Below are 24,727 nucleotides of genomic sequence, written 5' to 3'. Positions count from 1 at the left end.
GGAGACAGGGGTACTTGGAGACGCCAATTTTTTTTAAATATAATTTAATAATTTCCAAAAAATATCATGACAGAGAACTTTGAAAACAAGAACAGTGGTAAATTTTAACATTAACTTTAAAATTGAACAAAAAAGTAAAATTAAAATTGCTTATACTACTAATACCAGAGCCAGTCTAAATTGTTTAGTGAAAGTAAGGTAATATTGATGTTGAGAACACTCAAAGTAATATTGATGTTGAGAAAACTCGATATTGTCAGCTAAATAGTAAAGGCAATTTTTCTTTAGACTATTACAATAATAAGAAATCGGTCCCTCTCAAAAAGTCTACACTGTCAATAGATCCGATCACTATAACTTTGCATGGATTTTTATCTTCCTGCGAAACGGTTTCCTTATTAGTTATTTCCTTACGACTTTGATTTGCTGCAACCTTATATTATTTATTTGCTTAAATTTTTTGCCTTTTTAATGTATTTTGCCCTAAGTTTTCTAGCAGGAGACATCAATTTTTGGTCAGGAGACTTTGGAGACAGCAGCCAAAAGCACCCCACACATCAAGAAGTTTTTGGAGACGTCTCCGATACCAAAGATGCGTACGGGACCGGAGACATGTCTCCGTCTCTGGTACGCGTCTCCATGGGTAGGAGACGGGTCTCCTAGTAACTATAGTTATAATACTACTTTTTTTTAAATTGTAGGGTTGTTAATTTGTAATGTTTCTTTTTTACGTTCATATAAAATGGCTGGTAGTTCTGGTTTAGTTGCTTCCCATGCAAAAAGTTTGTTTAAATTTTATGCATTGCTACCTCTTTGATGACATACAACAATGATTGAACAACGTCCTAGTGGTTGAGGTTATTGTTGACGTTGTAGCCAATGCATAACTGAGTTTGTTTAAATTTTATGCAATGTTACCTCTTTGATGACACACAACAATGATTGAACAACTTCCTAGTAGTCGGGGTTATTGTTGACGATGTAGACAATGTGGAACTTTGTATAACAGCTCACACTATCAAGTGAAAGCACTTCTACACTATTCTCTGCTTAAGAAAAAAAGTTTGTCCTAGGCCAAAAAAAAGGAGGTACCAGAGCAACAAATAAAGGCATATCTTAAACAACAACAGGATGTTGACATGGTATGTAGAAGATCAATGGAAAGAGAACATCCTCTTGCCAAGAGAAGCTTGCAAAAACCTTCTAGTTTCTTATCACAATCGATTAGCCCACATCCTTTCATATCACTGCCACCATCTTCCCAAGTAAATGTTTTGTGTAAAAGAGGCCCATTGGAAAAGGCCCTCAAGAATAATATGAGAAAGGTTGGAAATGAGAGCATTGCTAATTGCAAATATGGTAATGGGTTTCGTCTCAACCTCACTAGATCACCATAATGACAAAATATAGTGACAGCCATTGTCAATGCACCTGCTGATTATGTTAATACGTAGTTGGTTCTAAATGAAGGGTATGCATGGCCACATCTTTTGAACACCGTTTGCTGTCCATGCTCTCAATTTGATATTGCAACAGATTGGGCATGGAGATTGAGTTGATAAAAGAAAATATGGAGGTTGACGAGATTCAAATCATTTTGTCTATCATCATATGTCACAAGGCATCTTCAAGACCTTCTCCAACTTGGAAATGTTGAAGGTAATTTAAATTTTATTTTTAATCTATTTTTAAAAAAATGATTTTTAATTTGTGGATATGTGACATGTCATCTACCTTTTAATATTTTAGTTTGTATTTTTTATACCATGTTAGACTGCCCAAACTCAATTTGTGTCACACAATCGTCTTAACATTACTTGTGAAGGTGCGAGATGCATTGAGTGCTATGGTCATCAATAGTCTTCGGAATGTATGGAAGAAATCAAGTACATAGAATGCCCAAAAAGTCAAGGCATTGATCCTAGATGATGAGTGGTGAGGTCGTGTGGAATATGTTTCAAGTTTCATTGAGCCCATTATTAGGATGATTAGGTATGTTGATACACATTACCCATTTTTAGGTGAAAATTATGATGGCATGGATTACATGGTCAAAAAAAATAAGAACCATAATAGAAGCCAATGAGCATGACCCAACAAAAAAAAATTCAAAAGAGTGCAAAGGATTAATGTTGACCATTTGAACAAGATGAGCACACCCTTGCATCTCCTAGCATTTTCTTTGTCCCCAAAATATTACAGCAAAAAGACACTTTCCTTGTGGAGGAGGGTGGCACCATATAGGGATGAGAGGTTGCTGCTAGCTACAAGACTGCATTTAGTAGAATATTTCCAAATGTAGATATACAAAGTGTTGCCTTGAGTGAGTTTGACCACTTCATATCCTCAAGCAAAGATGCTCATGAGTGGTGGCACATACACGGCCAAGGCTCTATTTACTTGCAACCTCTTGCAATAAAAAAACTCTCGCTAAATTATGCATCTTTTAATTATTTTAATTCTCATTTTGTTTTCATTACAATATACTGTAATATTAAAATTTACAGTTCATGTTTTGTACTTGTCAATGTTGTATGTAAATTCAACAGGTTGCAAGTTCTTCAAATGAGCAGAATTGGTTTGCATACCCCACCAATTCTATTAAATGCTCTCAATTTAAATTAGTAAGCTCTAAATAATAGTTAATGTCAAGCTCTCGAGCCTTAAATTTAGAGGTTACTTGCACCCCTGATTCTTATTTCACATACCACTCATGTTTCAAAAAAATATTATAGCAATTGCTAGAAAGTGTGACCATATAAAACACTTTCCCATTATCAAACAATAATAATGCCAAAATCAGAAAGCATCATCAAGTTAATAGGGTATAAATTGAGCTGCAGTTACTAATTTAAGTGGAAAGTAACATGACCACTAGTGCTGGAAAATTGATTAATTATGTAATCTACAAACTACGTACATACCAATCCTCTTGAAAGCAATGCTGAGAAAAGGAATAATAGTGCTCCCATACGACTTTGAAATATAGGAAGGATATCCCTAAGTTTCTGTACAAGAGCGCTCGTAGAAGTAAATACATTTATTCTCAGGACATTCTGCAATTCTGAAGCAGAATTAATGGAAAGGCCCTCCAGTGCTCTAGCAATCATCTGGAACAAGAAGTGTCTTATCAATTAGAATGATATAAATATACAATACACAAACATTCTGGATTTATATAAAGAATTGTTCCTAACCCAGTAAAATTGACATGTATTGCTTGCAAAACTACAAAATAAAATTCAAATACCAGGCAATGAATTAAAGGTACACTGACATCCCAAAACATCATAATTCAGCACCCTCCCTCCCTAACTAATTTGAACAGGATAGAATATGATCTAAACATTCTGTCAAGACATTTTGCTCTGCAAAAGGTTGAGAATCAAATTAATGAGTAGCGTGTAGCAGAAGCAATCCTATCTATAAGTATATTACTTAGAAAATGTGACATGCCTCGTCATTTTGACCATCTTTGGCATGATTGCTGGGCTGAGGATAGTGAATATTCAATGTAGCAATAACAGCTCTGTTTCTCCTTCCAGCTAACCATAATGTTTCCGCCATTGCTAATACCAATGCTCTGCAGAATGAAAACAATTTACCAGGTTAAAATATGGAATTGACTAACTGCAAGGAAGACACTATTCAAATGTTCATAAACAAAATCCTATGAAAGAATCTACAAGAAGTAAGGTCAAAGTTAGCTTTTAATTGCATCAACATTTTGACAAATGGGCACCTTGTAAATTGATAATTTTTTCAAATATTTTGATAAAAGCAAATTCTTACATATCTAGATGCTTACTGTTTGCATGCTCCTTATATATTATTTTCTTATTTTTCTCATTAAAGGTAGAAGTTGCTTAGATACTCCTTTTATTTTCATTACCTACTTATATTATCCAATTCACCTATTTTGGTCATTACTAAACAGCACTATAATTTCTTTATTTCTTTATGTCAATTTAACATAGAACATATAAGAAAAGAGCATACAGGTAAAGTAGCTAAGACAGTTTTAAGCCTGCTTCACACATTTGCTAATTTGAGATAGAGGATGACCATCACTGACTTAAAGATACAAACATGCAACTCACAAACAACGAATCAAGGATACAATTTATTTATTTTCTGCTCACAAGTGCTATGCATAAGAAATAACCAATACATAAAGCTGTATATACCTGCCAGCTGCTATTAATTAAAACGATAATAGCAAACTTAAAATGGAAAGAGAGAAACTAAAGCAAATATAATTCACCATGACACCATGGGATACCCTGCAGAAACCCAACATGTGTTAAAAATCCAGCAAAAAGAGATGCCATGCCTCTTTTCCAAAATCACCAATTCATAAAAGATGAATTGATAAACGATGTATCGTCTTAAGATTACTGTGGAACATCAACACTCTTCCTACAGCAACCTCCATAAGCTTTCTCTACACAGCATTAATCAGATTGTAGTTATGCCACACACCTACAAAGACAGACTATAACTCTAGATGATCTTTCAATTTATATTGCATGTATACATCCTTAAATGTAATCACAGATCATCAAACACTTCAGTTGGACAAGGGAGACTCAACAACAACCTCCTGAAAATGTTTGTGTTCCATTTGAATCAATTTGGTTGCCTGCCCTAGCAAGTTGTGATGAATTCAGCAGGTGCCACATACTTTGAGATACAGGGTGACCTGCCTCTTGACTTCAGTGCACATATCTTTTTAGGGTCCAGCACATTATAGCTCTTTTGGCCTCATCAGAATATATCTCTGCACATGATCATTAAATCACATCTCCTTGCCTTTGTTGGTTTTAATGGAGTTTCATTCAAGGTAGGAAAGGATCAGTGTGTAACAAAGGTTAGTAAAACTGATAAGAAGTTGAATATGCAATCATAGCATAGCATATTGTTAGCATATATCTCTGCACATGAGTGGTCCATCATCATTAGTGGATGGACAGGCATTAATCACCACCCATTCATGAATGTTATAGTCACATGTAAACAAGGAAAATGAATTTCTGTTCAAATTTTGAGGAATGCCATTCATGAGTTAACCTTGCCAATGTAGCATTTAATATAACATTTAAATATTTATGCACAGGCTAGTAAGAAAGTTGATTGATGCTACTCGTAAACACATCTACTAGAGCCCATGCTGTCCACGTGCAATGAAAAATACACTTGTGGGCAATGGAAAAAATATATAGGTCAAAGAGATGGTGAAGAATGCCACCACAACTCATTGCCATTGTTTTGGTCCTTTTCAAGGAAGAAATTCTTAAAACAAGTTAAACTAGATTTGCAACCAATGATTATAGGATAGACGTGGACTAGATATCAGGGAGTTTGAGACAAAACAATGGAAGAGGCAGAAGAATACGGCTGTCATACATTCTTTTGGTCAGATGTGATACATTATATCCATTTCATCACTTGATTTTATTGTAAATAAATATGGAATTTTTAACACCCTGCCACCGTTGGGAAGACATTGATAATGGAGACTTGTGTATGAATCTCCACAAAACACATTACATGGCTAAATACTTATGCATCACCAAATATGCAGTGAATGCAAAATAGTTTACGGAAAGGCATACAAAAGCCAATCCCATAGATGCAAAGGAAGTGAAGAAGGGATTGATGACGACTGAGGTACAAAGTGGAAGATGGTACAATAACTAGGGATCACCAAACCAAATTTGCTTCTCTCCAAGACAACAAGACTTTGGCAAATATACTCACTATTGTATAAGATCGCATGGTTAACGAGTGATGGTTATGTAGGAGTCCATAATTGCTACAAACACTTGCCATTCACTTAGTTTCAGAAGTTTCTACTTCATCTAATGCTGGGAGAAATTTATCTATTTATAGCTTTATCCACTTTGTGAAGAAGATTATCACCTCTAAGAGACCAGAGAAGCTAATTGTTGTACATAGTGCCTTAGTGTCTCATTGATCACAACACTAATGAGTACGCCAGTAGCACCTGTGGGAGGTAGAGTCCAAGGAATGAAGGCAAGCTGATGAGGAAACAAATGAGCACGAGCAGTCATTTGTATAATTTAAAATTATAATACTCGTCTCAATAATTCAATTTTGAATTTTCAGCCTTTTGTAATGTGAAGATGTCATTCAATGTTGGATCATGTTTATTAATTATCTTTTATATTCTTTCAATCTGCTTATAATATGTATTGTCATTTTGTTTAAATTGTTATTCAATTTAATTTCCAAATATTCCTTTTATATATGCAACGCAGCTAAGAATTTACATTTTAGCAATTTGAATTTAAATGTTCAACTTTTTATGCCAGATTTATAGTTAATATAAAATCCAAATTATACTGCAATCAATTTCCAATGTCATGGATGGTCATTTATATAATTTATTATTATATACTGATATCTGCACTTATTTCGAATTTTCAGCCCTTTGTAATCTGCATTGCCATTCAATATTCAATCATGGATGCTTTTTAATATTGTCTTCCTTCAATTTGTTTAAAATATGTATTTTTATTTTGTTTAAGAAGTCTGTTTATTTTGTTTAACTTGTTTCTTAATTAGGATTTTTTTCTGATCGCTGGAGAAGCATGCTTCCATATCTCAGACCTCAGAAGAAAGAATTAGACCAACTTTTTGAGTAAGGCACATGTTACAACCATAGAATTGTTCAAGACCCTAAGCTCATATTTATCTAGACTAGATATTCCAACAAAATATGAATACTTAAGAATATGTATAATGTAAATCAACTTGCCACTTCAAGAACATAAACCAACCCTTGCATAAAGTCTACATAAATAGACCCATGAAAATTAAAATTCTAGATGTAACTATGGATCATTTTTGAACTTCAGTGAATATTCCATCTATATATCAGCAGTTAAAAATATATAGAATGCAAGTCCCTATGCTACTTCAATGACATAAACTAGCCCTTACATAAAGTCAAATGAATAGTCCCATTAAAATGAGTAGATGTCGATTACTGCTTTCCATTTTCCAACATAATCTTTTCCATTAAGAGAAAATCAAACAAAAGAGTGTAAGTCACTATGCCACTTCAAGAGCATAAAGTAGCCCTTACACTAAGTCACCCAAATAGAACCTTGAAATCCCAATTCTAGACGTACATGAGTTGCTTTCCAGCAACATTTTTGCTATATAAATAATTAGATGATTAAATTTGTCAAACGAAAAAAAGGAATATACCTTGTCTGTTTATGTTCTGGCATTGTCGCATCTGCATACCCAAGGTTATGTTGTAGCAGATTGATGGAAGGCCCACCTCCTTCCTCATGCACAAACAAAAGGTACTTAAGGACCAATGCCTGCAATTCATTAAAAAAAAATAAGAGTCAGTTGCCCTAAAACGATATGTGATGACTCTTCTGTACCTTGATAATTTAAAATTTCAGCAGTCTCTACACTCTTACTTGTTCAAGGTATTACAAGGAAAATCCATTTAACAAAGCAAATTGTTAAACATTGACCATACAAAACTTTCAGGTCACAATGGCACGCCACAGGAAACACAGGAAACATTATTTGTCGACCACAAACAAGATCATAAACATGCAAAAGACAAACACAAACATTGAACAAGTAAAAATACATCTACAACTTCCACACATTCTTTAGTTTGAGATTTCAAATCAACCAAGATAACATATATTATGAAAAATACTTCAACAATAATACACCTACAACATAGAAAATCATGCTGTTGTTCATTCTCCGCACAAAGTGGTGTCGTCTAGTTGGCAGTAATGACACTATTAATCCAACTTCATGTAGTGCAGTGCTGTGTTTGGAATTCATCACAGAATGTGTTAATCGTCTTTGTCTTGTGTCTATTATATATGGTGTCCCTAGCAAATTTTTAAATATATATCCCTAAAAACTGCATGATGCTCATATCAGACAATATTTTAGTCAATTCTTTTATACTTGATAAACCAAATGAAACTGTTACAAGAATCCAAGTTATTTATGGCAGCATGCTCACTGTAATTTCAATTGTGTGTGCAAATATTAGAGTTGTAAGTTTGACAAGGGACAAGAATAAGTAAAGAGCTGCAAATACTAAAAATTTGGTGCATTTCATTTGATAAAAGTATGCCCAAAACCCTATACAATGGTCATTTAATATTTTCAAGGTGAGAAAGGAGGCTGGTCAAGAGTGGTTGAGAAGGATTGAATGAATAGAACAGAACTGAGTCAACAAGTGCTTTGATCATTTAAGTAACAGCAGCATAAAAAATTCATAGGCACCGTAGTATGGATTTAGATCAGAGGAACACTTTGAAGGAAGAAAATCAGAGCTCACTGTTGAAATTATGAGCACTATACACCTATTCACAACAGCAAACAGCATCTATTTTCTGCATAGAGCAAAGGAGTCACAGTGAACGGCAAAGAAGTCACAGTCAACAAAGAATCATCAAATCAAAACAAACTGTAATAGCATCCAAATATACAGTTTGACCACAAATTATATCACTAGATCAAAAGTCAATAATTGCTATAACCTCTATTAAGCCAACTGGATATATAGGACATGATTTACCAGGATTAAAACTATTAAAAGCTCACCAAAGATATTTCCTTGGGTATAACACTCAATCATGAAATGCATATGATGAACCTACTTCCTTATCCTACAGTACTGGTGGATGATTTTGCTCATTCTCAAGTGCATGTAGATGCAAACGCTTTTAAGACTGGTGCCTTATAATGGGTTGCAAAATTAACAAAAGAGAACTGATCTTTAAAACTAGACATGTTTAATAATCCCTCTCCAAACTTACAAAGATCCATACGCATTAAGAAAAAGACCATTACAAATGACAATCTACAACGCATTAAACTGTCACAACACTTATCAAGTTCTTATCACATTCACACTAACAAATGTGGTCAGAGAAAACCTAAGTTAGAAGAACCTATCTTTCTTCTTTGCTTACAAAACTTCTTAAAGATCTACAACTAGCCAACAAGACATCCAGTTACAAACATCTACTACAAACTAGCTACCTCTTCATGATTTGCAAAATAAGTTTCTATAATGGCGATTAGACATGCAAGGATTGAAACTCTAGATCTTGCTTGTCATTACAGTCACGTGAAAATGGATAACTGACCTTTGTTTTGAAAAATGATTGTTATATTTAGCATTCTATTTGGTCACTCAATCCTTAAGAAATTCGCTAAGTATCAGATGTCATTAGTCCTACATGTGAACCAAGCTAGGATCCCAGAAAATCCACCAAAATAGCAGCCTAGAGCTCACATGAAAATCATTCACATCAAATACATAACCACCACATTAAAAGCAACATGGTGTTCTTCATCCTTCACTTCACATTGTATGTGAATATACGCTCTTGAAATCAAACAATTATTTTTGGGCTGGAAAATTCATTATGGATTATTTGAAATGCCTTATCACATCATTGCACACACTCTAGGTTGTGCAAGGAGATAGGTAGGGATGAATGGTGCAAAAGGCAAGAGTTCGAAGAAACCACTATTAAGAGTCAAGAATTAGGAGCAACCAAGAATTTCTCTGTTAAGGCATGCAAATAAGGATAAGTCCAATGCAGCAATTCTCTAATGAGATACATAGTGAAAAGTGTTAGGGATTGGAGTTCGAGGATACATTATACATTGTACCACATTATATGTATTCAAGCATCTCCAACTCCAAAAAAATATAAAGAAGAAAATATCAAAAGACAAGGATCAGGGATACCAAAAAAAAAAGGTACATGGGTAATAGGATGACCAAAACACCAACTCTAAAAGTTAACTTCATGTAAAGAATTAGGAGTCAGGTTTCTGAGGAAAAGTATATTCAAAAGAAAAAGTGAAAAACTCTAACAAAGAGAAAAGGATGTCAAGAAGGAAAATTTAGAAATCTCAATAAGAAGAGGTGATAAAAGCAAAGGACAGATGAAAGGTATTCTTGGATGAAAAAGCGAACAATAGAAAAAACGGATTCGGGAGGAAAAGCATAACCCACATAACAAGGGGTCAACAACAAAATAAAACAAAAACTCACATAAACGACAGGGTTTAGGGTTTAAGCAAGGTCACATGATTAAAACCCTTTTGAACCAATTAGATATAAACACTAAAAATTTGAAAGCACTACCAAAAGGTTGCACATATTTGTCTTATAAAAAACTTCGAGCTAATACAAATAGGAGCACCCTTTCTATAGACTATCACGTCTTCCCAAACAAAAGAGAGATCAGCTATTTTCCCCTTACAAAGATATAATCAGTCCAAAAGGTAAAAGCTATCTCTATCTTTTAGGCAACCAAGCTCTTGTTGTATTAAAAGCTATTCAATCCTTCTATTCTACTCTCATATTTTCAGTCTCTACTGTTTACTAGAAAGAGAGTGTCTAATAGCCATTTAAGCTGTTTACTAAAAACGCATAAAAACTTCTTACCTTGAGCAAGTGTCAAATCACCTTGTACCCTAACCTAAGAACCAAAAAGAGAGGTTTCACTTTAACTTTGTATTGCAGTTAAAAGACACACCTTTGGTTTTGTTTGCTATGAGCAAAACACCCAAAAAAATAGATCTATACAAATCATAAATAGCAAGTACATATTATTGAGATTTTAGATTAATTTTTTGTTTTCAAGGACCTTACCCTTCTAATTTGAAATACAATTCTAGCAAAGATCTATTCCATTTTGTGTCACAAAAAAAGGTGCAACTTAAAATGCTAACATAATTTAAATTTGATTTTTCTATCTCAATATCTTGGATATTTAGCTTATCAAATAAGATGTTGATTGTTAGCAAATCTTGAATTGATGAAATTACCTTGACACAATTGTGCAAATCTAGTGAATCAATTATCATAATTGCCAACATGGTAAGAGTAATCTTTCAAGCCATCAAAAAAAGCAAACTAGGGCTTATAAGAGTAGTGTTGTATTTATAGTCATTGCAAAAGTATCACCACCATTTCCGCTACAATTACAAGTTTACCGTCTTCATGAAGCCTTCAAGGACACCAATTTTCATTACAATGATATTCATGCACCCACAAACCTCTGCAACTTGCTCAAACACACACCTCTCAAATACTTTCAACGTCATGTGTAACAATTCACTTAGAAAACTGACTTAGAAAGAAAAACGAGATTGCTTTTGATGAAACCTTGGGGTATGTCTTATTAGTTACATCCAATTTAGCCTCAAAACACAAAGCTCAAAAGACAAAAAAAAGGAAATATGTTGTTTTCCAACCGGTAAGGCAGTGTTTTACAATTGTATTTCTTAGGAACTTTCTTTAATTGTGTTTGTACCTGGAGGTCTGAAAATGTCTTGTTAATGGTGTCAAATCAATGGCAAGATCAACCTCAAACTATTTCCATCAAAATCAAGTTCTTTTAACTACCACCTGTCAACAATTTAGTACATAAGATGCCCACTGACCTATATCTAACAATTGATCAATCCTCCTACTTCTCTGGGTCCAAATTATAAAATAACGGCACTTAAGTGGTTGCTAAAATGGCACTATGTTCAGAATCAGTGATTTGCTTACGTTTGTTCAATGTTGGAAAAATGGATTCCTCTCCATATGTGAGCAATGTCTTCCAAGTGCAACACTCACTATTCATCAACGATGAGTTGAAATTGACTAGGCTATGCAAATTATCTAAGACATCAAAATCCATCTTTCCTTCAAAATGGTACCATCTCAATTTACTTCTACATCATATCTTGTTTGGCCTCTAACTGGTTCTTAGTTCTATAACCTGTCACGTGATTTCTCTCACCACAAAGCATCTTTGATCATCTTCTACTAACATGTTCCATGAAAAATGGCAAGGAAGGTAAGACAGAGAGCCACAAATCTCATGACCATGCTTCTTCTAACCAAAACCCTCTATGAATGGCCACCCCAAGACGTAAAGAAACAAGGAATAACCAGATAAGAAAGATCCTTGCTCTGGAACCATTGATCCAGAGCACATTGATGATCTTGGGGCAAACAAACCAAAATAAAAGCTTCAATGTATTATGAGTGGAAATGGTTTAGCTTAATGCTTGTGAACAATAATCAGAGTACCACAATGAAGAGAAAAAACATGTGCACTCATTAAAAGAGACCATCAAACTATATGTGTGAATTGCAACAACAAATTATATCTTTGTACAAAATTAGCAACCAGATAACTTACCCTGCAACTAGAGGCTTATCATCAATGAATGACTATATGTCATATTTACATAAATGTGAATGAAAATCAACGTTGGAAAGCTAAAAGATGAGCAGTTGTTCATCTTCTGCCCTTTGGTCTTTAAAACTGCCATTTTGCAGTAGCAATGTCAAACAAATGCTTAAGTCTTTGTTGGGACTGTCAGTACTTAATGTCAAACAGGAATGAAAGGTGTTCAAAATTGACAAAGGGTAGCCAACAACATGAGGAGAGCAACAGCTGTTAGCACACATCATTGACTGCAGAAATGAGTTGAAACAACACAATCAAACTCAATCATAGATCCTCCTCAATCAGACATGCGTGTATGTTTCATTCTTTCCTAAAAAGAAATATGATATCTGCTGCCAAAAAAATCTATGACAATAATATTAGTCCCAAGATAGGGTGGGGATCGGCAACCCGTAAGCCTTGAGGGTATAGACCCAAGATAGGTAAGGGCTTGGATCTGTAAACTTTGAGGGAACCTATTGTATTTGGTCTCTAAGCGCTTTGGTAACATACATAGACCCTTCTCCCTTAAAACTGAAGTAGTAGCAGGGTCTGATATCTATATTAAGAACTATGAATAATGAAATTAATCATTTAATGAGGAAAATAAATAAGCACTTGTTAATAACTAATAAATTGAAGAATATCAATGACTGGCTTCATGATTAGTCTCTCAATCAATTTTAGTATATTGAAATAGATTAATTATGTTAATCAGGTAGGGGACATTAAATTATGCTAACATTATCATTCTGATATCAATAGTATAGTGAACTACTATGAAAGCACTAATTTGTTGTTTACTAGAGACAAATTGTGGCTTCACTACAAAGAAATACAAGAACTGTAGAGTGATATGACCAAAGGAATCTACTCAACAAGTCCAAGAGAATAAGATTTGTCCCATGCGTTTACAAGATGGAGATTCTAAAAACGATTTTTTTTCACGTATGAATCTATAGATGTTGGCATGGACCGTTCCAAAACTTGCTTTATAGATTTTGAAATACTGCGTCAAACACCAAAGCAAAAACAAAAAAGGTTTATCGGCCAATTTTTAGATCTATAATTTGAACTATAGAATAGGGCATGTGTGCAGGATGTGAGCGGATGCTCAATATATTAGCATGAGATTAAAATGGAAATATGATAAATATCATCCTCCTTGGATTGGTAACTTGGTGATCAAAATGCAATGTGTCAGATGTCAGGCGCATTGTGGTCTAGTGCCAAGGGAGAGCAATTGCGATAATGATAAGAAAGTTCAAGCCACGTTGGACATGTACCCTGTGTTGAAGTGACCTCAATAACATAGGCGACACAAGTTCAAGGTTAAATACCAGTTCCAAGAAAATATTGACGGCATAAAACCACTCAGAAGTGTCTTCTCAGTCTAATAGTGATCCAAGCTTGATGGTGCATTCTCCATGGATTAATAAAGACACTAAATATTTTTTAGTAATTTACTGAAAAAAAACCATTTATACAGGTTTATGTATATTGTATCCTGCCATACCAAATCAAAGGAGTTATATTTCCCATGAAAAGTTCTATTAAACCATAGTGACTGCCTTGCACAATACTCTTAATCATATCCATGCAACTTATTTTTGTTTCTATTTTCATTAAAAAAAATCATGAATCATTAGTAACTAGCCCATCAAGATAGGGAGAAGAAATTATATCAAAATAATCCAAACCTGAATTGGCGCAAGAACACCACAAGGTCCTCCTTCTAGTTGCACCAGGCCCATAGATGTACCAGGTTCAGAACTAAACCTGAAAAACACTTCTTCATATCATTGGAAAATTGAAATCAAAGTAACAAAAGAAAGAAACAAATTTAATACTCTTAGCTGCAGACACCTACTGCATTTAACCATTAGACAGTAGCAATCAGAAATGTACCACCAAAAACCAGGTTGTGTTCTGACAGGACAATCAGCAACCAGCTTGGCCATACCTTGTATGCTCAAAATTCTCCCAAATATTGCTTTTAATTGGCATCTTGAGTTCAGTAAATATGAATACAAAAAATTATACATTTTATACATGAGATAAATTGAGTTATCAACTTATCAAATAAAAGAATAGTCATTTCTTGCATTTTAGTCCAACATGGTAGCTGAATTTCAACCTTAAGCTTTTGATATCTCATAATACTGCTAACAAACATAGTTCTTCATAGTTCACAGTAGACCAAATTCATAATAGGGACATCATTGCTGAAAGTGGGGTAGAAAAATAATTTAATTTGGCACAGTAAAATAACAAATTGCTACTACTTCTCACTATAATGAATTTTCTGGCATAGTAGGATTGAAATTTATTTTGGGTATACTTAGCTGTAAAGATTTAATAGCCACGGTATTAGAGAAACTCATTCTGCCAGCTATTTATGAAATGGTACGTTTCCTCTATGGTTAATTAAATATTAGCAGCGGATTAAATAAATCAAATATTAAAGTTTAACCTAATGTAATTAACCTTTTTACCTAAAATAAATAATCTTGACAGTAAGGCAATTTAATTTATTATTTATTATAATGCTTTAATACCACATTTAATATATTTAGAAAAGTAAATGTAATAATAGATAAATTAATTATAAATTTATCTCAAAGAAACATTTGAAATATAACCATATAAATTTTATACATTAAATACATTCAAGGAGGAAATCCTTATAAACATTAATATATATATCAATAATAAAACATTGAGATAATAATTTGCAGTAGTGAAATATTAGGGCAATGACTATATGAAATTGATTAATACATATCTGTAAATCACAGAGAGGCTGCTTTCCGGCACGCAGAGGATTAGTTATAAGCCTAGGGTTTCCAGGCAAGGAAGCACTCTAGGAGGACACGGTTCCTACACAGAACCCCACATGCCTTCACAGCATGAAATAAACACAGCCCTGGCCAGGATAATCCCGGGTGTACGTTGTACCCCGAGTTGGACACACACGGTATACCCCTTCTCCAATGCCCAATGCCCAACCACCAGACCTTAACTATCCTCTCTCTTTTGCTTCTTTCAATTTTTTTTTCTCTATTATTTTCTCCATTTGTCCTTTATTAATTCACGGGTTTATATAATGTCACAGGGTGCTTACCAAAAATCACACCCTTTCATAACTATAATAATGTTCATAATTACATTTATTTAATTATATTTATTACAATTTATTTCCACGAGAAAAAGTCTCGTAACAATTTATAATAGTACAATCAATTTCTCCAATCACATAGCCGAAGCCATAGGAGCTTTCCAAGTAATCAACCTTGCAAATAAAATGAACTTCAAAAACATCTGGATTGAAGATGATTACAAAAACATTATTGAGTGCCTTCTTGGCAACTCACCCCCTTCATTGAATATAAAAAGTTGGATAGAAGAAGCTAAATCTATCTTATCCAACTTTGATAAGGTTAGAATTTCCCATGTCTTTAGAGAAGCTAATAAGGTGGCCGACTACTTTACCAATGAAGAGGTCAAGCAAATGGGCTGACTGACATGCCAGGCCTATAGTGAACTGGGCGCTGACGTTAGAGGCTTAATCGACTATGATGTCACTCATGGGAAAGTTGCCGCATTTAATTATGATGAAGCGGAGTAGAGACCGGTACAGTGTCATCATTCAATATGGTGGTGGCGCCTTAATTATTTCTGTGACGGTAGGCACGTATTGTGGGTGCTTTGGTTTTGTTGCTGGCTCTCTGTTCAATTCATTTGCTCTACGATCAACAGAAGAAAGGTGTGTGCGACGATGGGGGGGAAGCAGAAAGAGGGTTGAGCCAAACAATTGTGAGAAGCACAAGAAAAATTTGAATGTATGGAGGCATATTGAGCAGGGTGGGTTGGGTCCATTCCTTGAGAAGCTCCATGGTGCTAACCCTAAAATTACAGAATATTTTGCTAAAAATTGGAAGGATAGAGAATTTGTTCTCTCTGGGAGGAAGGTAAAGATAGATGAGGATCTCATTGGGGAAATCACTGAGCTCTCAACAGAGGGGGCGAAGTTCTTTCGTGATAGAAAGTTTTCGGATGAAGCGGTCCTCAGATTTCCCAAAACTGATGAAGAAAGGGAGGCGATGGTCAAAATTTCTAATAGTTATTTTGATGTTGGGAAGGTAAAGACGCTATGGAGGGATGTGCTCAGAGTTATCATGGAATATATCACGATGGATGGCAGATTTACCTAAGTCTATGGCTACCATTTTGCCCTCCTTAATCATTTTCGACACAAGGTAAGTATTTCATTTCCTTACTACCTATTTTGCTCTTTGAAACATAGTATTAAGAAACACCAAAAAAGCCCTAGGAAGTATCATGTCCTGCATGCTAGCCTTATTCGATTAATCCAAGACCATTTTGAAAATATGTCGGCCCCGTCTAACCCCATTTCGGCTTCGGCCTCAGAAGGATATAATACTAACATTAGTATGTCTGTGAAATATCCTTTGGCAATCAAAAACAAACAGAAACTCTACACTAGATGCAACAAAGAAATTTTTATTGATTTTCAGATTTCTGGAAATAAACTGAAAAACAAAATAAATAGAACCATAAAGAAATTTACTGTCTAAAGACATGTTCCACCTTATTACAATTCACAAAAGCACTCACAAAACATAGTATCCGCTGTTAGCTCTTTGTATCCCTGAAATCTTCATGAAACTTTGAGAACTCGATAACTTCTGGAAGTCTAAAATGAGTTGCGGACTTTCTAAACCCTGAACTTCATGATTGATTAAACTACTGTGAACCTCAACAGATGCTGAATGCTGATCCCACGCAGTTATACTAACATGCAGACCTTGGGTGGCCATCCAAGCTGCCTTTTCCTTGGGGTCGTCGTCCCTGAATTGCAGAGAGAAAGATAAATAAAATGATAACATAAGACAATGAATCGCCTCCCCCTTGCTGGCCGACTTTTAAAGGCAAATAACCCTAAAAAGACTTTCGCCCTAAACTCCTATAAATCAGGCAATTTTCTTAATAAATCAAGTGATGATATTTATGTTTTGCGACTAACAAATATCCAATATTGAATATTCAACACCCCCCCTTCATATGAGTTAGGAATAATTAAATGTCAAAAGTGACCCCAACCGATGACTGAAAAATAGGAATTCACTTAAGTGAAAAGGGCCCCACGTTCTCGTCTCCTTCTAAATCACAAAATGGCTAAGTTTGGGAGACGTACAATTACAAGCAGACTTAGCTAAGTAACTTTTAGAGCTTCAGCTGAGAGGGGACATCACAGTCCTCCCTTCCCAAGATTGCTGGTCCGCTAGCAATCGTAAATTAGGATGTTGGAGTATCTCCTCACCTTACCATGAAGCATCATCTAAAGGCAAACTCTTCAACTTTATGAGATACTCCCGCACAATCTTATTCCTCAACTTCCTTTCCCTCCAATCTACAATACCCTCAGGTTCAAGAATCAACTTTCCCTCCTCGTCCAATGGTGGTAATTCAGGAGAGATAATTGTCTATTGTCCCAATGCTTTCTTTAAGCAAGACACATGGAAAATATTATGGATCCTACTATCGGCTGGTAGTTCAAGTTCATATGCAACTTCTCCAATTTTCTTCAGTACCTTGTATGGCCCATAAAACCGTGGTTTCAGCTTTTCCGCTCCATTGCTTTTCAAAGAGGAATGCCTGTACGGCTGCAAGCGTAGGAAAACCAAGTCTCCTACTTGAAATGTCCTCTCGACTCTATGTCTATCTGCATAAATTTTTTGGTGGTTTTGAGCCTGTGAGATATTGTCTTTTAATACTTTGAGAATGTCTTGGTAACCTTGTATGGTTTCTTTTGCTCGGGGTACTTTGCTATTATCAAGAGCTAAATCTATAAATGACAAAGCTTCATACCCATACAATGCCTTAAACGAAGACATCCCAATAGTCATGTGGTAGGTAGTATTGTAACAATATTCACCTAAATGCAACCATTTGACACAAGCACGTTGCTGTCCTGAAACGTAGTTTCTAAGATAGCCTTCAACTCATTTGTTTACGATTTCGATCTACCCATCCGTTTGAGGATGATAACTGGTACTGGGTGTTAGTTCTGTCCTTGCCAATCGGAATAATTCTTGCCAAAATGTGCTGATAAATCTGCTATCCCTATCGCTGACAATGGTTTTAGAAAGACCGTGCATTCTGAATACTTCCCGAAAAAATAAATCAGCAACCTGAGAAGCTGAGTAATCTGTAGCAATGGCGAAGAAATGGGAATATTTTGTCAGTCTATCCACCACTAAAATAATGCAATCCTTTCCCTATACTCATGGAAGTCTTGTGATGAAATCCATAGATATCCCTTCCCACTTTTGTTCTAGAATGGGTAATGGTTGTAAAAGACCTACTGGAAAAGTGTGCTCTGCCTTATTTCGCTGACATGTCAAACATTCATGGACACGCTGTAACACGTCATCTTTAAGTCCCTTCCAAGGGAATCTCTCTCTTACCTGCCTATAAGTTTTGAAAAAACCCTGATGTCCAGCCAAAGGTGAGCCATGTAACACTTTCATAATACTTTGCTTTAGTTTAGACCCAGGTACAAGGTAGATCCTATTTTTGTAATATATTACTTCCCCCACTATGATATATCTATCATCTTGTACCTTTCCATCCACTATATCACAAGCAAAGGAGTCTAGTGTGTATTCGGACAGCAGCTGCGATTTCCAATCAGTGGAAATTTCTAAAAGTGAACATAGAGTGGGTCTTCTAGAAAGGGCATCAACAACTACATTCTTTTTTCTTTTGATATATTCCACATCAAAGTCATATGCTTGAATCTTACTTACCCACTTTTGTTGACGTTCATTGAGATCCTTTTGTTCTAAAATATTCCAGACTATTATGATCAGTCCTAACAATGAATTTTGCACCCACCAAATACTGTCTAAACTTGGCTAGTGCATGCATGATAGCCAACATCTCTTTGTCATACGTGGAGTACAATTTCTCTGGATCTCTGAGTTTTCTGCTCTCAAACATAATAAGATGTCTTTCTTGCATTAGTACCGCTCCAATTCCCTGTCCTGAAGCATCGCATTCCACAATGAAAGGCTTCGGGAAGTCAGGGAGTGCTAATACAAGACATGTACTCATGATGTCTTTGAGCTTTTCAAAGATAACCTGAGCCTCTATGGACCACTGAAAAGCCCCCTTCTTTGTAAGATTAGTCAAGGGAGAAGCTAACTGGGAAAAGCCTCGTACAAATCTTCTGTAATAGAAACATAAACCCAAGAAGCCTCTCAAATCAGAAATGTTCTTAGAAGGTGGCCATTCCAAGATTGCTTGTATCTTCTCCTAATGAACCTTTACCCCTTCAACACCAATCACGTGTCCTAGATAAAGAATCTATGACATTTCGAACTCACACTTGGAAGCTTTAGCAAACAATGACTGCTGTCCCATGATACTTAGAACAGTATCTAAATGCTGCAAATGTTCTTCCCAAGTTTTACTATATATTAGTATATCATCAAAAAATACTAATACAAACTTCCTCAACTGCTCACGGAAAACGTGATTCATACAAGATTGAAAAGTTGCTGGTGTATTTGTGAGTCCAAAAGGCATAACAATGTGTTTTCTGAATGTCTTCTTCCCTCACACTTATTTGATGATAACCTGACCGTAGGTCAATTTTGGAAAAGAAAACTAAACCATACAGCTCATCCAAAAGTTCGTCTATCCTAGGTATAGGATATCTATTCTTAATAGTTCTTTTGTTCAGTGCCCTGTAATCAATACACATACGTAATGTGCCATCTTTTTTCTTGACCGGCACTACTGAAGATGCAAAAGGGCTAGAACTTGGGCGTATGTGTCCCATCTTCAGCAACTCCTTAATTGTCTTTTCAATCTCTTCTTTGAAGTGATGAGGATGCTTGTAAGGAGTCGTTATAACCGGTTTTGAACCTTCTTCCATCTCAATCACATGCTCAAATCCCCTATCAGGAAGAGGTCCTGGAGGAATATCTCCAAACACAACACCACGTTTATCTAACATAGATTGTATATCAACATGGTAAGAGGGTTCCTTATTTGTGGCAGCATTATTAGAAACAAAGCAGTGAACTGCCCCACCCAATATCATCATGGCAGAAGAGGGCTTCCATTCGTTTTGCTAAGACCACTCTTGGTCCTGCATCTGCCATAGCCTTCAGTATGGTTTTCTTACCTTCAACCATAAACTCTAACTACATCTGTTTGAAGTCTTGAACATACCTCTCTAATGATTCAGGCCACTGTAGACCCAAAATAGCATCTACATTACTGAGACCAAGAACATAGAAGTCTCATGTTAAGCTATAGTCTCCCATCTGAATTTTCAGCTGTGGTATGACACGAGTACAACTCAAGGGAAAACCATCTGCCACAATCACATTAAATCCCGGAAATTCTTCTGCTTATAGTCCTCGTCTATTGACTAAGCCCTCATCAATAAAGTTAAAGTTATGAGTGGCACCGCTGTCCACTAAACATACCATTCGCTGCCCCTTAAGAACTCCTTTCAGCCAGAAAGGTCTACCTCTCGGAATGCCTGAAAGAGTAGCTATGTGTGGGTTTTCTCGAACAGCAATGTCTTCCAACTCAATATGTTCTGGTTGTTCTCCTTGTGTGTTATTTACCTCATAACTATCCTCTACTTCATCTTAACTTTCCTCCTCTGAATGTACTTCAATCAAATGAAGATTACCTTTTCCAAGGCAGCGGTGTCCTGGTTCCCAAGGCTCTTTACAGGAGAAACATAGTTTCTTCCTCCGTAGTTCATCTCATGACTCTTGGTCAGCCTTTGAAGGTGTGCTTTTGGGCTGATTAAAACTTGTGTTTTTCTGTTGACTTGGGCCCTTTTTATCATTTTTCCAAGAGCTGAACTCTTTCTTTGAAGGCTGATATAGTGTTGTAACCTGCAAATCCATTGCTAATCCAATAGCATCATCAAGCGAACTAGGTCTATGAGCTTTCACTAGGCCTTTTAGTTTGTCACTGAGACCTTCCACAAAGAGCATTGTGACCCTCTTCTGAGGCATATCAAGAACCATTACTGCAATCTTCTGGAATTCATTGATATATGTTTCTAGCTGTTCGGTTTGCTTCAACAGGGCTAACTCCCGGTAATATACCTCTATATCCTTCCTGTCAAAACGGGTGATTAGCCTATTAACAAATTCTTCATATGATTGAACCATGGCATGGTCCTGGGAAATGAGTCTGTGATGCCACCAGTCATATGCTACCCCTTCCAAGTGCATGGTAGCAAACTGGATTGCTTTTTCCTCTTCCATAGGCTTGAGTGTCAGGAAGGTATCCAACTTGTGAACCCATGATCTTGCTGATAATTCTCCAGTTCCATCAAAAGTTGATATATTTATCTTATTCAGGGCATCTTTGTATTCCAACGGCTCGAAGGCTTGCCTCACTAGTCCTCTAGGCCTCTTGTCTAGTCTTTCTGAAAGATTCCTAGCCTTGTCCCTATGCTGGTTCATGAACTGATTTAAGTTCATTAGCTGCGTTACATCATCTGGCAGCTGCATATATTCATTTCGTGTTGTCAAGACATCATCTGTGATTTGAGTCTCTTTCTTCTTCCACGATGGGCTCCATTTCGTTTTATCGGGGTAAGAAATTGGGATGCAATGGTCGATCAGACCTTGTGTCAGCTGTCCTTACGACATTGGAAGTCGTTTTGTCTTGGTTTCTGGGTCCTGTCTCGCTACAGTTAAGTTGACTACCTTCACAATTATGAGGACCACTTTAACGGTTGTGTTGTCTACTATCACGGCTATGATGACTACTAGACCTCCTTGATCGAGAGCGGTCAGTTCTCAGTCGTCCCATGGCTGCAATCATTATGTCTTGAAACTGTTGCATTGTCTGTTGTTGTTGGTGAGCAAACATTGTCAAGAAATTGTCCAATTGACTATTTAAATCTCTAGGCGAGCAGGCAAGGTTTGTGGCTCTGATACCACTGAAATATCCTTTGGCAATAAAAAACAAACAGAAATTCTACACTAGATGCAGCAAAGAAATTTTTATTGATTTTCAGATTTCTAGAAATAAACTGAAAACAGAATAAATAGAACCATAAAGAAATTTACTGTCTAAAGACATGTTCCACCTTATTACATATTCACAAAAGCACTCACAAAACATAATATCTTCTGTTAGCTGTTTGTATCCCTGAAATCTTCACGAAACTTTGAGAACTTGATGACTTCTAGAAGTCTGAAATGAGTTGCAGACTTTCTAAACCCTGAACTTCATGGCTGATTAAACTACTGCGACCCTCAACAGATGTTGAATGCTGATCCCACGCAGTTATACTAACATGTAGACCTTGGGTGGTCGTCCAAGTTGCCTTTTCCTTGGGGTTGTCATCCCACAATTGCAGAGAGAGATAAATAAAATGATAACATAAGACAATGAAGCGCCTCCCTCTTGCTGGCCGACTTTTAAAGGCAAATAACCCTAAAAAGACTTTCGCCCTAAACTCCTACATATCAGGCGATTTTCTTAATAAATCAGGCGATGATATTTATGTTTTGCCACTAACAAATATCCAATATTGAATATTCAGCGCCCCCCCTTCATATGAGTTAGGAATAATTAAATGTCAAAAGTGACCACAACCGATGACTCAAAAATAGGAATTCACTTAAGTGAAAAGGGCCCCACGTTCTCGCCTCCTTCTAATTCACAAAACGGCTAAGTCTGGGAGACGTACAACTACACGCAGACTTAGCTAAGTAACTTTTAGAGCTTCAGCTGAGAGGGGACATTACAGTCTGAGGACAAAGGTGAATGGGACACTGAGTGGGAAGAGGAAGAGTCTCCCTCCTCTAAGAAAGTGTCTAAGAAAACCCCACAGAGCAAGCCCTCGGATAAAAACGTTATCTTTGTGAAAACCCCCATTGGCACTTCTCAAAAAGCTAAAAACAAGGAGAAGGACCCCCCAAGAAAAAGTTGATTTCTTATTCTATGGACTCTCCGAGAGATTCCTCTACTGCCCCAGACACCACTGATGGCTCCTATTCCTCTTACCCTCCCACCAACAGAAAAAATAGGCCCAGATTCCTTGGAGATCTCAAACCTAAAGACCACTACTTCGAGCCTAATAGGGAATTTCCTAATGACATACTGGCAATTGCTAGAAACGGGTGTGTTGACTTCTTCAGGATTAATAAGTGAGTTTTTCATGAGATAAAGGACCTCAGCATAAAGAACAGGTCTGTCACTAGTAAGCTGATTGATATGGAAGCTAACGGGGTGCCTCAGAATGCTGTTGGGGTTTTGTGGACCGAGGAAGAGAAGATGTCGATGGTTGAGTGCCTTCAAAAAACAGCTGAGCTCATGGATAAGATGAAGAAGGAAAACGAGAAAAAAAGGGGAAATTGGCAAAATCCGAGAAACTATGAACACCACAGAATTGTGAAGAAAACTGCTACTACTATGGGAACCTTGGTGGAGAAGCTGGAAAAAGCTCAGCAGGGGACCCTGTTCGTGGACTTGGAAGCTGACAAAGACAAAAGCCAAAAAGAGGATTAAGGCCCCTCAAGGAGTACTAGAGCCAATCTGAAGAGAAAAGCAAATTCTTCACCTCAAGACGTCCAGGAGTTGAAGAAGGTGGCCCAGGAGATGTGCAACCTTGAAGCTGAGATTGTTGACACCTTAAAGTCCTTAGGTTAGCTTTGTTTGTCCGATGCTGGCTTTTTGCTGGCTTTTGGTTTGTAGCTGTTGTCCTTTTGTTTTGTCTGTTTTACAGCTTTCCTTTCTAAGTGAACTTTGTTCGAATATTTTTTATCTGGCTTGTAAACTCTGTGGTTTCGGGTCCCTATAAAACCCGTTTTTTCCTTAATCAAAAACAGTACAATCAATTTCTCAATGAATAAGTCAATTTGCAGGCTAGTAATGAATTTGATTGATACTGTCACCTAATCAAATGGTATGCAAATCATTGAACCAGCTACTATTAAAATATATATGTAGTTGGATGTGTAAAAACAAACTTAAATAAAATTAGTTTAGACACAACTGGCCATAGTAAGATATAAGCAGAATAACAAAGGTCAAAGTCAGTATACAGTGAACATATATTACTGTATTAGTTCATTGAGAAAGAAAAAAGGACAATGTTGTATTAATGTCCACATATGACAACAATAGATCAATGGGATCAAAATACAAGTTAAAGAGTTAAACTTGCTAATATCCGAAGGTAAATATGCTAATACACTAAAGCATTTGTGAAAGTTCTCAACAATATACAACATTCCATTTGTATTATATTAATTTGTTAATGGGCAACATTCTTATTCTTCCAACCAAAAGAATGCAAGGGGTAGCATCACATGTTTTGTGGGCTACTTAACATCGTTACCAAAGGAATGGAATAAAAAGTATTAGAAACAATGACATATGGA

The 24,727-nt window shown here is 36.1% G+C and overlaps 1 protein-coding gene across 1 annotated transcript in view; it reads right to left on the bottom strand.

Moving 5' to 3' along the window:
* The window catches only part of LOC131050879 (uncharacterized), a 63,177-nt gene that overhangs the window by 33,703 nt on the left and 4,747 nt on the right, over positions 1-24,727 (bottom strand). The window contains exons 2-5 of the mRNA XM_057985176.2: positions 13,967-14,045; positions 7,237-7,355; positions 3,457-3,583; positions 2,925-3,110 (exon numbers count right to left, since the gene is read on the bottom strand). Of these exons, the coding sequence (XP_057841159.2) occupies positions 2,925-3,110; positions 3,457-3,583; positions 7,237-7,355; positions 13,967-14,045 (511 nt within the window). The remainder of the gene's footprint in view (positions 1-2,924; positions 3,111-3,456; positions 3,584-7,236; positions 7,356-13,966; positions 14,046-24,727) is intronic.

Source organism: Cryptomeria japonica, chromosome 11 (assembly GCF_030272615.1).
Source record: "Cryptomeria japonica chromosome 11, Sugi_1.0, whole genome shotgun sequence".
NCBI lineage: Eukaryota > Viridiplantae > Streptophyta > Pinopsida > Cupressales > Cupressaceae > Cryptomeria > Cryptomeria japonica.
The sequence above is the reverse complement of the archived record's forward strand: the minus strand, read 5'-3'. Positions and strand labels throughout refer to the sequence as shown.